The 12903-nt window shown below is 40.6% G+C and overlaps 1 protein-coding gene across 2 annotated transcripts in view; it reads right to left on the bottom strand.

Moving 5' to 3' along the window:
• ANO6 (anoctamin 6) overlaps positions 1 to 12903 on the bottom strand; it is a 210420-nt gene that overhangs the window by 21617 nt on the left and 175900 nt on the right. For both annotated transcript variants that reach the window (XM_036865316.1, XM_036865317.1), the window contains 4 exons: positions 9967 to 10192; positions 8746 to 8915; positions 8446 to 8543; positions 2054 to 2184 (listed from right to left, as the gene is read on the bottom strand). In XM_036865316.1, the coding sequence (XP_036721211.1) occupies positions 2054 to 2184; positions 8446 to 8543; positions 8746 to 8915; positions 9967 to 10192 (625 nt within the window). The remainder of the gene's footprint in view (positions 1 to 2053; positions 2185 to 8445; positions 8544 to 8745; positions 8916 to 9966; positions 10193 to 12903) is intronic.

Here is a 12903-nt window from a genome sequence, read left to right as displayed (position 1 = left end):
ATTAAGGATTATTTGGATAATAGGAAAACAATTTAATAAATCTAAAAAACTGGGGGAGGGATAAATTAGGAGTTTGGGATTAGCAGATAAAAACTATTATATATAAAATAGATAAACAACAAGGTCCTACTGTATAGCAAAAGAACTATATTCAATATCCTGTAATAAACCATAATGGAAAAGAAAAAAAAAATTTTTAATTTCTCTATAACCACTGTTATTCCATCCTTTCTTATAGGGTAGGGTGAGGCTGAATTATTATTTTATTATTATTATTTTTAAATATAGTTCCCTGTGCTAAAGAGTAGGACCTTGTTGTTTATTTTATATAAAGTATCAATAGTATGGATCTGTTAATCCCAAACTCCTAATTTATCCTTCCCCCCCTTTCCTCTTTGGTAACCATAATTTTGTTTTCTATGTCTGTGAGTCTGTTTCTGTATTGTAAGTAAGTTCATTTGTATCATCTTTCTAGATTCTACATATAAGTGATATCACATGATATTTGTCTTTCTCCGTCTGACTTATTTCACTTAGTCTGATAATCTCTAGGTCCATCCGTGTGAGGCCAAATTATTTAGTTGGTAATTATTTTAATGAGACTATGAAATTCTACAAGTCCTATCAATTTCTCCCCAAAGCATGACCATATAACTTTTCCTTTCAATACCATTTATTTGTCTAACTACAGAAAAAATAACTTTTCCAAGTTTTTTTTTGTGTGTTAAAATAACAAATGATATTCTGTCCCAGAATGCTGTTATTATTAATGCTGATAATAGCTCCAATAAGAAATATTTACAATTATGACTCATTTTGGAGTAACAGGTAATTGTCTTGTAGTTCTTTTGAAAATAAACAGAATAAATAAATAAACATAGCTTCTACATTATTTACCACAGCTACACCCTTAATGGAACCTGGTCACGAAACATAACAAAAGCAAAAATGAAATTCAAATCAGACTCCCGGCCACAAAGCATTGTTGACTGAAGAAGCTACAAGATGAACCTTTCACTCACTGAAGGAAGCAGGTGCGTTTCCATGTATAATGTATATTTTTAAAAGCAATTATTTTATATATAGAATGTGATTTAATAAAAACCTCCCTCTATCTGCAGACTGACAAACAGGAACCACAAAAGGGTGTCTCTACAAATACACAAACCCCCATGCGTAAATGCAAAGCCTGTCAAAATCCTTTCCTGTTCTCCTAAGCTTAAAAAACTGTAATTCAACGCAGTGGTGAGCTGAAAGGGCACAGATACAAAACACGTCTATTGTTAGCCTTCTATTAGATAAAAGTGTGTCATGCATAATAGAAAAGATGGTGTTTCCTATGGAAATCTATTTTGAGATGCATCCATTTAAAGGCAACTGAGAGCTCAAAATCAAGTTCAACTGAAGAGAAACAGAGCCCAAGCAAATACTACAGAAATGGACAAAGACATTCGAGAAGGAGGGGACCTGTGCTAAATCTTAATTCCAGACCAGCAAAATAGTTCCCGAATTCAAGCCAGTGATTTGCCCTGAGGTCACTCCAGGAACCAGGCAGAAACCACTGGCCAGAAGACATAGATATAATGTCAAAGGCAAGTGTGAGACGTGGAGGGTGGGGGGGACCCTGTGACTCTTGCTCCCACGGGCTTTCTGCACAGGCTTGCTTATACGACTCTGTTCAGAAGGGTTATTAGCCAGCAGCTGTGCTGCATGGACTCCAGCTCAGGCTGAGTCACATCTAATAACAGCTCTGAGTTCATTCTTAGACAACATGGTTAGGATCCTCCAACAATCAATGGTGAAGACATACCTCGATGAATATTCCATTTCATTGCTGGGTAATAAATCTTCAGCTCAGTACAACATCAGTGTTGACAAAGATACACACGGTCACCTTATTTGAAAGCCTGATTGTATAATTTTATCGAGTGGAGAAAAACGGACTCCATTTCAATAGGCTACATAATTATCTGGCTCTAGAATCGATACTTTGGGGATCCAAAACATGTTCCAACAGAATTCATATCACCCAAAAATCTCACGAGTGACTTACTCATTTCAAGGTATTCATAAAATAATCCCAGTCTGCCCATGGGCTGCAGATGGTAGTCCTGTTCCCATCGTGGGGTTTTCTTTTCTGCTCCCGAAACTGTGCGACACCGTCCAATTAGATTCATGACCCAGCTGCCAAAAAAGATCAAATTATCAATCAGAATATTGTCAGACCAAAGGCATAAAAGTATTACTGGTATTTCGAGCTGAACACATCATCTTCCCAAGAATTTAATTTCTTGTTTTCATGCTCAATTTCTTTTCATTTCTGCCTCCCTACCCCAAAATATTTTGAATAGTATTGACTACATACCTGGGTTTATCCAAATTGTAACTACTATGATTTTTCCTCCTACCTCCTTTTCATGTGGGCATTTTAATTTTTAAAAGATACTTTCCCCATTTGATTAACTTTAGTTTTGGTTTTTTTTTTCCATTTCCCTGCTATTATCGAAGATGGTCTTTCCAGACTGAAAATCACCAGAGAAAATAAACAAAGCATGGAGGCCAGTGTGGTCCAGGGCTAAGAGGAAAATAAGTCTGTTGGTTGTGGCGGGGGGTGGGGGAGCCTAAGAGACCACGGTGAGGGTTTGGGCCGTTTTTCACTCTGAAGGAAGTGGGGAGCCATTGAGGGACATGGAGCAGAAAAGGGACATACTTTGACACCGGATAAAACAGCTCCAAGACCCTATTTTCGGCTGAACAAATTAAAGACCAAAGAAGTGACATGCTTCCTCAAAGTCAGTGCAGAGCTTGCAGGAAACACAGCCCCAACTGGCGGCCCAGTGCTCTGCCCCCTACTGGATGTTGCCCCGCAGAGCAGCCTGGTGTCTCCTCCTGGGTTATGCGGTTTTCTTTCTCAGAAGCTTGTGAGCCAAATGAACGCGTCCCCACTTTTTTTTTTTTTTTTATGTTTAGAGATACCTCTTTTTTAAAAAATTAATTAATTAATTAATTAATTTATGGCTGTGTTGGGTCTTCGTTTCTGTGCGAGGGCTTTCTCTAGTTGCGGCAAGCGGGGGCCCCTCTTCATCGCAGTGCGCGGGCCTCTCACTATCGCGGCCTCTCTTGTTGCGGAGCACAGGCTCCAGATGCGCAGGCTCAGTAGTTGTGGCTCACGGGCCTAGTTGCTCTGCAGCATGTGGGATCTTCCCAGACCAGGGCTTGAACCCGCGTCCCCTGCATTGGCAAGTGGATTCTTAACCACTGTGCCACCAGGGAAGCCCCGTCCCCACTTTTTTAATGGCAATTTGAACTGAAAAGAAATCGGAAACAGTTGTCAGTGAAACAAGGTGTGCACCTGTATTCTACAGGGCTATTGTCCCCTGAAGCAACAGCTGGCTTGCGGTTTACTTGTCGACTTCATCAGAAGACGCACGACAACAACAAACAACTTAGCATCTGGCTAAGCTCCAGCTGACGACACAGCACGTTTGTGTGGATTTCACTGTAAAGACCATTGTATACGTTGCACGTGAACACGCGTGTGTACACATACACACACACACACACACACAGAGTGTAAGAGGTGAATTAAAAATAGCTGACCATGATGGGTTGCCCGTTGCTACTGATGTCAGTGTTAACTGTTCACTGACCACTCCCCCAGGTTTGCTAAGGGGAGATTTCTCTACAACAAAACATGGCCCTGGCTTCACAATCTTTCCCCACTTCTTTCTTCTATGACATTAGGGGAGTAGCAGGAGGCTGTGGAAGTGGAGGGGATATGGACTCAGACACCCCTGAATCGGAATCCACACTTCATTGCTTATTCGTTATTTAACTTCAGTCAAGTTCACATAAAATGGGGTGATAAAACCTACACTGCCCAGGGTTGTTACCAGGATTAAATGATTCAGAACAGGTGAGGTACTTAGCAAACTTCCTAACACATCAAAATCCCCTGTGTGGGATTATCTTTTTGACCAATACAGGCTAACTGGCTGAGGCCAACAGTAAATGCAGCCTAAGTTACTTAGAATCTTGACTCAGATCTCACTCCAGCACTTATAAGAATGATGTGGAACGCTTGTTGCTGGTGCTACTTCCTAGGCCACAACCCAGAGCTCTGTGATCAGTCAAGTCTGAGGTGTGGCCAGGAATCCGCAGTTTTACAGACATTCCAGGGGCCTTGTCGCACACGTGGCACCGAGGACCGCACACATCCATCACCCTTCATGACACCCAAACTCAAGATCACTGGTTTCTACTGGTTTACTTTTCACTCTGCCTCACACTTCCAGCCTCAGCCTCTTGCGGAATCCTCTCCATGCCCCAGAGAAGCAGGTCTTTTACTATCGGGGACCTAAACCCATGATGACTTGGATTCAGGATGAAACTTCTGTCCTGGCAGCCACTTGCATGACTAACTCACCTGGTACTTGTTTCTTGTACCGTACTGCCTCCATTGCCTCCACCAATCATATTAGGTCAAATGAGAAGAAATGACTAGCTTGCTTTTCTGATCTTCGGCTCTGAGCCTCTTGTTCAGTCTGAGTTGAACCCCTCATCTGTAGCAGGAAATCTTGGGTTGCAGTCTATTCATCACTGCCCATGGTCTTTTGGATATTCTATTGGGTTATGACTCTAGTACAGGGATATCAATCTGACTGCACATGAGAATCACATACAGAACTTTAAAAAAATACAGACACTGGATACTTCTTCCCCTGGCCAAGGCTGGAAGCTTCCTCCCTCTACCAGGGGTTACAAAATAATTTTCTTAGCAATTGACCATGCATATTAGTGTAACAGTATCATAACAAATTGCCCTTTACTGAGTACTTATTATGTGTAAAGCATGGTGTGAAGCACTTTACACCCCATTTTGTCTTTGTCTCTTCATTACCATATTTAATCCACATACCAATCACCATTTCTGTTTAGGACATTCCCACTTGCTAATTTTGAATACAAGCATCCTTCACTATCTGAATCTATTTTGCTCCTGAGTTTACTGTTCCTGAATTTTAAGACCGAGTGTGTAGAGTGAGGGATCCCTGCATTTAGGATTCTCTTATTGTATGTCTCTGATTCATTCTCTAGCCAAATCATATCTTGAGAAGAGACATTTCCTCTTGTTAAGAGTTTGCTTTTTCTTATTATCTGAATAGCGAATACTCACTCAGGAAAATATAGAAAACATATAAAGAAGAAAATTACGGCCATCCATTATCTAAACAGCAAAGGACAATGCTAAGGCATTTTGGATATTTAACTCTATTTTTCTTAATATTTTATCATAAAATTTCTCCAGAGCAAGTAGCTTAACACAGGAATTGTAGTAGCCTTTTTGTCAAGTACAGAATAAAATTCCCAGGCATGCCCCAACTATCAAAAAAGTGAGGCTAGAGCCAAAGGGCTCTAAGCTTCTTCTCAGGGTCCAACAAACAATTCTATTAATTTACTGATGTTTGTATTTGAAGCGTATGAGTCACTCATTCACTCAGTTGGCTCTTACTGAAGACCTACTAAATGCCAGGTGCTGACCCAGGTGCTGGAGAGACCCCCCCCCCCCCCGCCAGATGGAGCCTGGATCACAGCGCCACGTGGCCTTCATTTGCTCTGAGAATCCTGGTCAAGGACCCCAAATGGAGTTGGGGGTGGAGGCAGGTGAGTATATGGTGAAATTCATTTCACTATGTTCCTTTTGACATATTTAAACAGTGTGAAAATAGCTACTAAATTTTATAAGTTTTCTTTTCCCTTCCTATGTATTATTGGGATGGGTGTGGTTTTGGGTAGCAAAAGTAACTGATATATCTTTAGTATGTTAAAAGTTTGTATGAAAACGTAGGAAGGAAACTGGCACCTTTACAAAGAGCAGATGCAGTGATGGGAAGAACCCAACCCACTCTCTAATTTGCCTAACATTTAGCGCAGGCGTCCCCAACCCCCGGGCCACGGACTGGCGCTGGAGCGCTGATTTAGTGCTCCTAGTTTTCAAACAAGGCTAGTAGAAGAAATATCTGAAGGCGAAGTTCAGCTCACTGGAACTTGCAACAATGTGCTTACTTGAAGTGAAGGTATAAACAGACCACAGATACTATAATACATCCTTTGTTTTTAAATATTTCACGTGAACAAGTTTCATTTTGTATGAATTTCTCAGTGAGTACCCGTTTAGGAAATATACTCTTCTCCTTGATTGTTTAAATCAGAAAATAGCTCACTGACAACAAATTATTCACAAAAATTTAGTGTTAAATAATTAACCTATTTCCTTCAGAAAATGCTTTTTTTTTATTGGTAATGAGTTAAGCCTTTCCTCTATTTGATATATTTATTTTCACATAGAAACACAGTATTATTTGCACATGACCTACTTTTACTCATTGGGAAAAATCTAACTATGAGCCCAAGGTAAGGGCTGTCTACTGCACAGTAGGGCAAAAATATACTCATTTCACAGCTAAGATCAGAATCTTTTTTTGAGGGGGACGGTTTGAAGTGGGGAAAAGGGAGACGTCTTTGTTTACAGACAGACACTGATAATTCTCACTGAAGATGGGGGATAAAGCCCTGGTGAAGAAATGTGGAAGGACACACTGAAACCCAGAGGGTTTTGTTCTACAAAAACAGAAAGAAAAAAAAAAAAAAGAATTTAACTGCTCTACAAAGAGAATGAACAGAAACTTGGTAATGAGGGACAGAGAAGAAAGGTTAGGGGAGGGAAGAGAAAGAATGAGAAGGAAGTTGGACGTGACGGGAGGAAGACAGGGCAGAAGGGCAGGATTCTGGAGCCTACAAAGAAGGGTGATAAATAAACAACAACCGCAGCAAAATTCCCAGGTGTATAGTGGGATAAGAGACTGAAAAGATGGAGGTTCTGCATTTCGAAATTCAAGTTGTCTGAGTTTCTCCTCCATGCCCCAAACATCAGTAAGCCCTGCTCGTGTGAGTGGTTTTGCAGGACACTGAGAAGGCTGCCCTCTGCGTTCAGGCTGGCAGGAGCAGAAAGTACAGGAGTGGGAGGCAAGACAGAAGAGAGATCAACAGTTTTGTGAGAACAGAAACTCAGAGCCAGAAATTATCTTGAAAAGGTTAATGTGGTAGGCAGAAAAACGGTCCCCCCAAAGATGTCCATATCCTAATACCCAGAACATACGAATTATGGTTGCAGATGCACTTAAGGTTGCTAATCAGCTGACTCTAACAGAGACGAGCCTGGATTATCCAGGTGGGCCCAGTGTAATCAAAGGGTCATTAAAAGTGGAAGACGGAGGCAGAAGAGAAGGGAGGAGTGAGGGAGGGAGATGTGACCACAGAAAAGAGTCACAGACCTGCAATCTTGCTGGCTGTGAGATGGAGAAAGGAGGTCACAGACCAAGGGATGTCGGTGGCCTCTAGGAGCTAGAAAAGGTAAAAGATACAGATTACCATAGAGCCTGAAGGAAACAGCCCTGCCAGCGCCTTGACTTTAGCCCAATGAGACCTCTGCAGACTTCTGAGTTCCAGAACCACAAGATAGTAAATTCGTTGTTGTTTTGTGGGCTTCTTCCCCCTATTTTCTTCCTGTTGCCTTTAAGTTTGGGGATACTCGTTGAAGCAGCAACAGAACACTAATACAATAAGCTCCTTGAAATATGCAGAAATTGCAGATGGCACTGGACTTGTCCACTGTGATATGGGATCGGACTTATGTGAAAATTAAAAGGACAGGGTGACCTCAGCTAACATCTGTTCTTCTCATTTCTAGGAAAAGAACAGTAAGTCAAAACTTTTGTAGTTATTTTAGACAACCGTCTCTTAGCATGCTATGTAACCTGGTGCCTTAGGACCATTAAGAGAACCTCTGTTCTTAAAAGCACATGCATTAGGAGCCATGGGGTTTTACATTTGAACCCCACAGTAGCCTCTTATTGGCTACATGAACTTGGGCAAATCGTTTAACCTCGTTAAAACACAGATTCTTCATTTGCAAAAGGGAGGTAAAAATAAGGATTGTTTGGATGATTAAAAGACAGAGATAAATAAAGCACTTAATACAGCGACTGGCACATACTAGGAACTCAACAAGTTACTATTACTGATTTTTAAACGCATGTATAAAAGGAGGAGAAAGTTGTAAGAAGTTGTGGAAAAACTTAGTTCGAAGCTCCAACAAGGGCCATCTCTCAAAGGGCTATGATCCAACAGCCACCAACAATGGGCTAATAGGCAAAAACTACAGCAGATGGGGATTTTTGTTAAATCTAAAGAAGGATGTTTTAAAATATAATTCTTAAACACTGGATACATGTACACTGTTGGTTGGATCATCTTATCCAGAGACCTTTAATAAGCAGAGGGTCTACTCCATTTTAGAAGTGGCTGCATGCAGCTAGACATGCAGGGAAACGACTTGGATGGGTGGGCCGTTCTATCCCTAAGATCACATGACTCGGTACTCACGGAAGCAACACCTCTTGTATGTTATTCCAGATCGCTTTTCCTCCCATGATGATTATCAACTGCGTTGTCAGCTCAAGGAGACAGCCACCTGGGTCACACTGAAATATTAAAAAGAAAGTCCTATTTAAATTTTAGATGGGTCTAACATGAAAAAGTCATTAATTTTATTTTTTCTGATATTCTTGTTTAGGCTAAAAAAAAAATCTAAGGAATGTACAATGAAGAAACTCTTCATTGGGCAAGTGAGAGAAAACATGGAACAGCTTAAATTGTCAAGAGAACACAATTCTACATTCACACCTCTTCATTTCTATATTTTCCGAGCCAATAAACTGGGTCTCCTGGATAACCCACAAATTTGCCCTTAAAGAATGCGATGTAGAAACACGAAGAGTAGTAGTTGACAAACTGGAATAAGAACATCTTCATGGTTAGGCTGTTCTCATAATCAGTCTGGGTCCTTGGGAGTTCTGTAGTTAAAAGAAATGTTAAGATTTTAAAATTGTGAACAGCTTTGAGACGGTAATCAAAGACACTGATACATGAGTTAACATGATTAAAAAAAAAACAATTCACAGTTTCCACTTCAGCTGTTTTGAATTTCTTAATATCGCTACTATGTTAATTCCAAGTTTACACATTGTTGTAAGAGTCTCTCCCCCATGAACACAATATCCCACAAGGCAGAAAACAGTCAACTGTTCCTTAAAATTTATAAGCACAATGATATCAAATAGGCAAGAACTGTCTTCTTTCAATGTAAGACAGAAAATTAAAGTTGAACAGCCTGCTAAATGATATTCTCTTGTCTTCCTGAACGGCAATAAGGTAGGCCTGTTGAAGAAAACAAACAAAACACGGGGCAACTTGCTAGAAGCATTTGGGGAAGACAAAACGGGTCATCCTTCTAGTTTAGAATTTAAATCGGTCTTATCATTTTCAGAAGATGACCACTCCAAAGGTGACCATTTGGAGAACGACCCAGCCAAATGCAGCGTGTGGGAAGCACTTAACTTTGGCTACTAAGCAGCTGCCTGGGATACAAGCCAGAGAGAAGAAACCTTTATTATAAAAGCCAGAGCTGATGAGTGTGGAGCTATATTAATATGAACAGCGTGGGAGGAAGACACATAACACTGTGATTGCTTGTCCTCTCAGCAATGCGGGAGCAAGCAGATCTGCCACTGGAACCATGACCCTCTTCCACTTGTTTGCAATAAAGAGACCATTTACTTTCAACAATAGGGTACATGATCTAATGTAACTGAAAATATTATTCAGCACTGATCTGTTTACACAGAGCTTGGGCATTATAATGATTGTCTTTGCTTTGTCCCTCTTACCAATGCAAAGCTAGAGATAATTCATTTCTCGTACAGGCTAGAGAAAATATGTTTACACTTGAAATTTTCTAAAAATTGTAACATACTGGAATTGAAATGCCTAAAACATACAGTCTCTATTTTTACCTGATTCTAAAGATGGCTTAGAAATCACGCTATATATATAGCAGGACCTTACCAAAGTTAGTAATCATGATTGCCACTTTCTCATATATGGTGTTCAGGATCATGATGATGATAAAGCTGATGAGGGAAGCGGTGATGGACGTGGCCATCTGTGGAGTCAGATACTTCTGGATTGGGTCTGTTCCATTAAGGTTTTTGGGAAGTTTTGCAGAAAATACAATGAACACTGAGAGCCTGTAGACAATGATCCCGATAACTGAAGCAATGATCAAAAGGATCTGAAAACACAATAAACACAGCAGCGTGAGACTCACAAATAATTACACTTTTACACTTAAAAATTGGCCCCATGCCCAAATGGACAACATGCATTGTGAAGTGATGTAAATCTCATATAAATGCCACAAGAGAGGTGAAAATCAGGCACGTTAAATTTCAAAGAAAGGAGAAGAAATGATGGCAGTCAAAAGAGTTGGTGCACCCACTAATGGAAGATGTTAATAGCAGGAGCAGCTGTGAGCAGGGAATGAGGAGGTCTGTGGGAACTCTGTACTTCCTGTGAATTTTTCTGTAAACCCAAAACTGCTCTAAAAAAGAAGGCCTAATAAAAAGAGGGAGAGGGGGAGGGGGGGAGAGAGAGAGAGAGAGAGAGAGAATATCTTCAGATGGGGTAAAAATGGAGTAACTGGTAGCATGTTCTGGTAGAAGAAAAAAGTCTGTGATAGCAGAACCAGTGAAAACATTCCTTTGTAGAATAATAATTATGGAATTATTTAGGTTATGAATGAGTGGGTTTTGCTCATTTGTAATCCATTAAGAGGATATGTTTCCTTCCAACAGAGAACCTATTACTGAGTCAGGGGTCAGCAGGTGCTGGCTGTTGTCTTCGTTCCCGTAGCTGAGGAGATTCTGAACAGGACCAGTGAAGCTGCAGAGATGCCCCAAGGTCACTATTGGAAATGGCAGCAGGCAGGTCTCTGATGATAAACGCTTCACACGCTTTTCACACTTGGATCTTGAGATCTTAAACTGGCAGTTATTTATACCTGCACTTGCACAGGATTCATTTTCCTAGTCCATTGTAGTTTTGACTGCATAGACCCAAGGTCAGTGGGGGTGGTCTGAAACATAATCTGCGTGTGGTTGGTAGGGTTTCACTTCCTTGCTAGGCGGGTTTTCTCTGGCCACTGAACAAGGTACATCAAAGGTCCCATTTTTAAACTGCTTTCCTTACATCTACCTTCTTGGACACATTCCAGAAGCATGTACTCAATGTCTCCGATGGCTCGTGATGACTGCCGTGATAGAGAAAGCTATAAAGAATATGAATTTCAGTACCAAGCAATCACGTCGTGTGTTTACAGTCACAGAGGGAGGCTGGTTTCCACCTGTGGAGGGCAGTAGAGGGAGTGATCCACAAGCATGGCCGGACTCCCGCGTTCGAATCCCAGCTCCACCACTAGCTGGGGGGACCTTGTGCAAATTACTTAGCCTTTGGGGGTTTCAATTTCCTCACCCATATAATGAGGGGATAATAAAAGCCACTGATTTATAGGATTATTGTGAGGCTTCAATGAGTTACTACAGGTAAAAACAATTAGGGCATTAAGCCCTGGCACATGAAAAGTACTATCTAAACATTAGCTATGATTATGGTGACCAAAGTGTTAAAAAGATGACTTTCTTACTTTTTAAGCTATCAGTTTGTAGAGAAAGTATTATATTTCCTCCTTTAATCTCATTATCTCCTTTTCTTCACAGTTAAGCCTTCATACTTGTGAAAGGAATAACACTGTGTGTGTGTGTGTGTGTGTGTGATTAGATGTGAAAATTAATTAAGGTTGAGAAAAATGTATCAGAGAAGGTATATCAAGTCTTCCTCTCAGCATAACCCATACAGGCCATTTAAATATTGATAGTATATATATATTTTAAAACTCTGCTAGTAATTTTTTAAATGACATATTAAGTAATTATAATATGTAAGATTCTTTAATGCTTACTATTGCTTCAGCACACATATATTTTTTAAATCCTCACAACCATCCTGTGAGGTAGGTAGTATTCTCTTTTTACAGATGAGGAAATAGAGCCACATAGAGATGAAGCTATTTGTCCCAAATTAAGCAACTAGTAAGCGAGAGAACTGAGATACTCAGAGTCCAAAGATACACAAACCTTTATATGGCACTGCCCCCTACATGGCTTATGAAATGAATTCTAATTCATTTCAGAACTTTTACAAACTTGACGTGTTTCCATTTTTCTTGAGAGCACTTAATGGGTTCAATATTTCTTAGGAAACAGGAAAACTTTTCATTCTCCTTCCTCAAGTTGCTTACATATCCTCTTTTCTGATCATAACTTTAATATACGCTCATTAGAGAAAATCTGAAAGTACCTGCTAGTGGACACTGGTTGCTTTTGCTGCACTGGATCTGTACCCTGTCTTAGAAGAGGACCTAGATTTTGCTTTAGAGTAAATAATCTCCCTTCTGTTTTTAGTCTAGTGGTTTGGGCTCGACTGCCCAACCCTCTCCAGGGCTCCAGATGTAGATCCCAATTGGTTTGACACAAACAGGTGTCTCATCCTATTGGCCTCAGCACCTGATTCAAGGATTGGCAAATAACCTATTAAGAGCCACCAAGATGTGAGGAGATATGTGCTAGTGCCCATGAAAGACGAGCTTCCTCTGTCAACAGGGGTTGCTGCTAAAGGAGACCTTTCTTGGCTTGGATGTGATGTGAGATCTGGAAAGCTGCAGCCATCTTGCACCCATGAGGGATGCCTAGAATCACCATGCTGGGACACCACTGGACACAGAGTGAAGACAGAACAAAACCAGCCTTGACATCATCTGGGCTACAGTATCTATTCTTGACTGAAGTCATACCTCAGATATGAGATTTTCAGTTACAGGAACCAAGAAATCTCACCCAACCCCATTTTTTGGTTGTTGTTTAAACCAATTGGAGATTGATTTTCTGT

Source organism: Balaenoptera musculus, chromosome 10 (genome assembly GCF_009873245.2).
Source record: "Balaenoptera musculus isolate JJ_BM4_2016_0621 chromosome 10, mBalMus1.pri.v3, whole genome shotgun sequence".
NCBI classification, from domain to species: domain Eukaryota; kingdom Metazoa; phylum Chordata; class Mammalia; order Artiodactyla; family Balaenopteridae; genus Balaenoptera; species Balaenoptera musculus.
The sequence above is the reverse complement of the archived record's forward strand: the minus strand, read 5'-3'. Positions and strand labels throughout refer to the sequence as shown.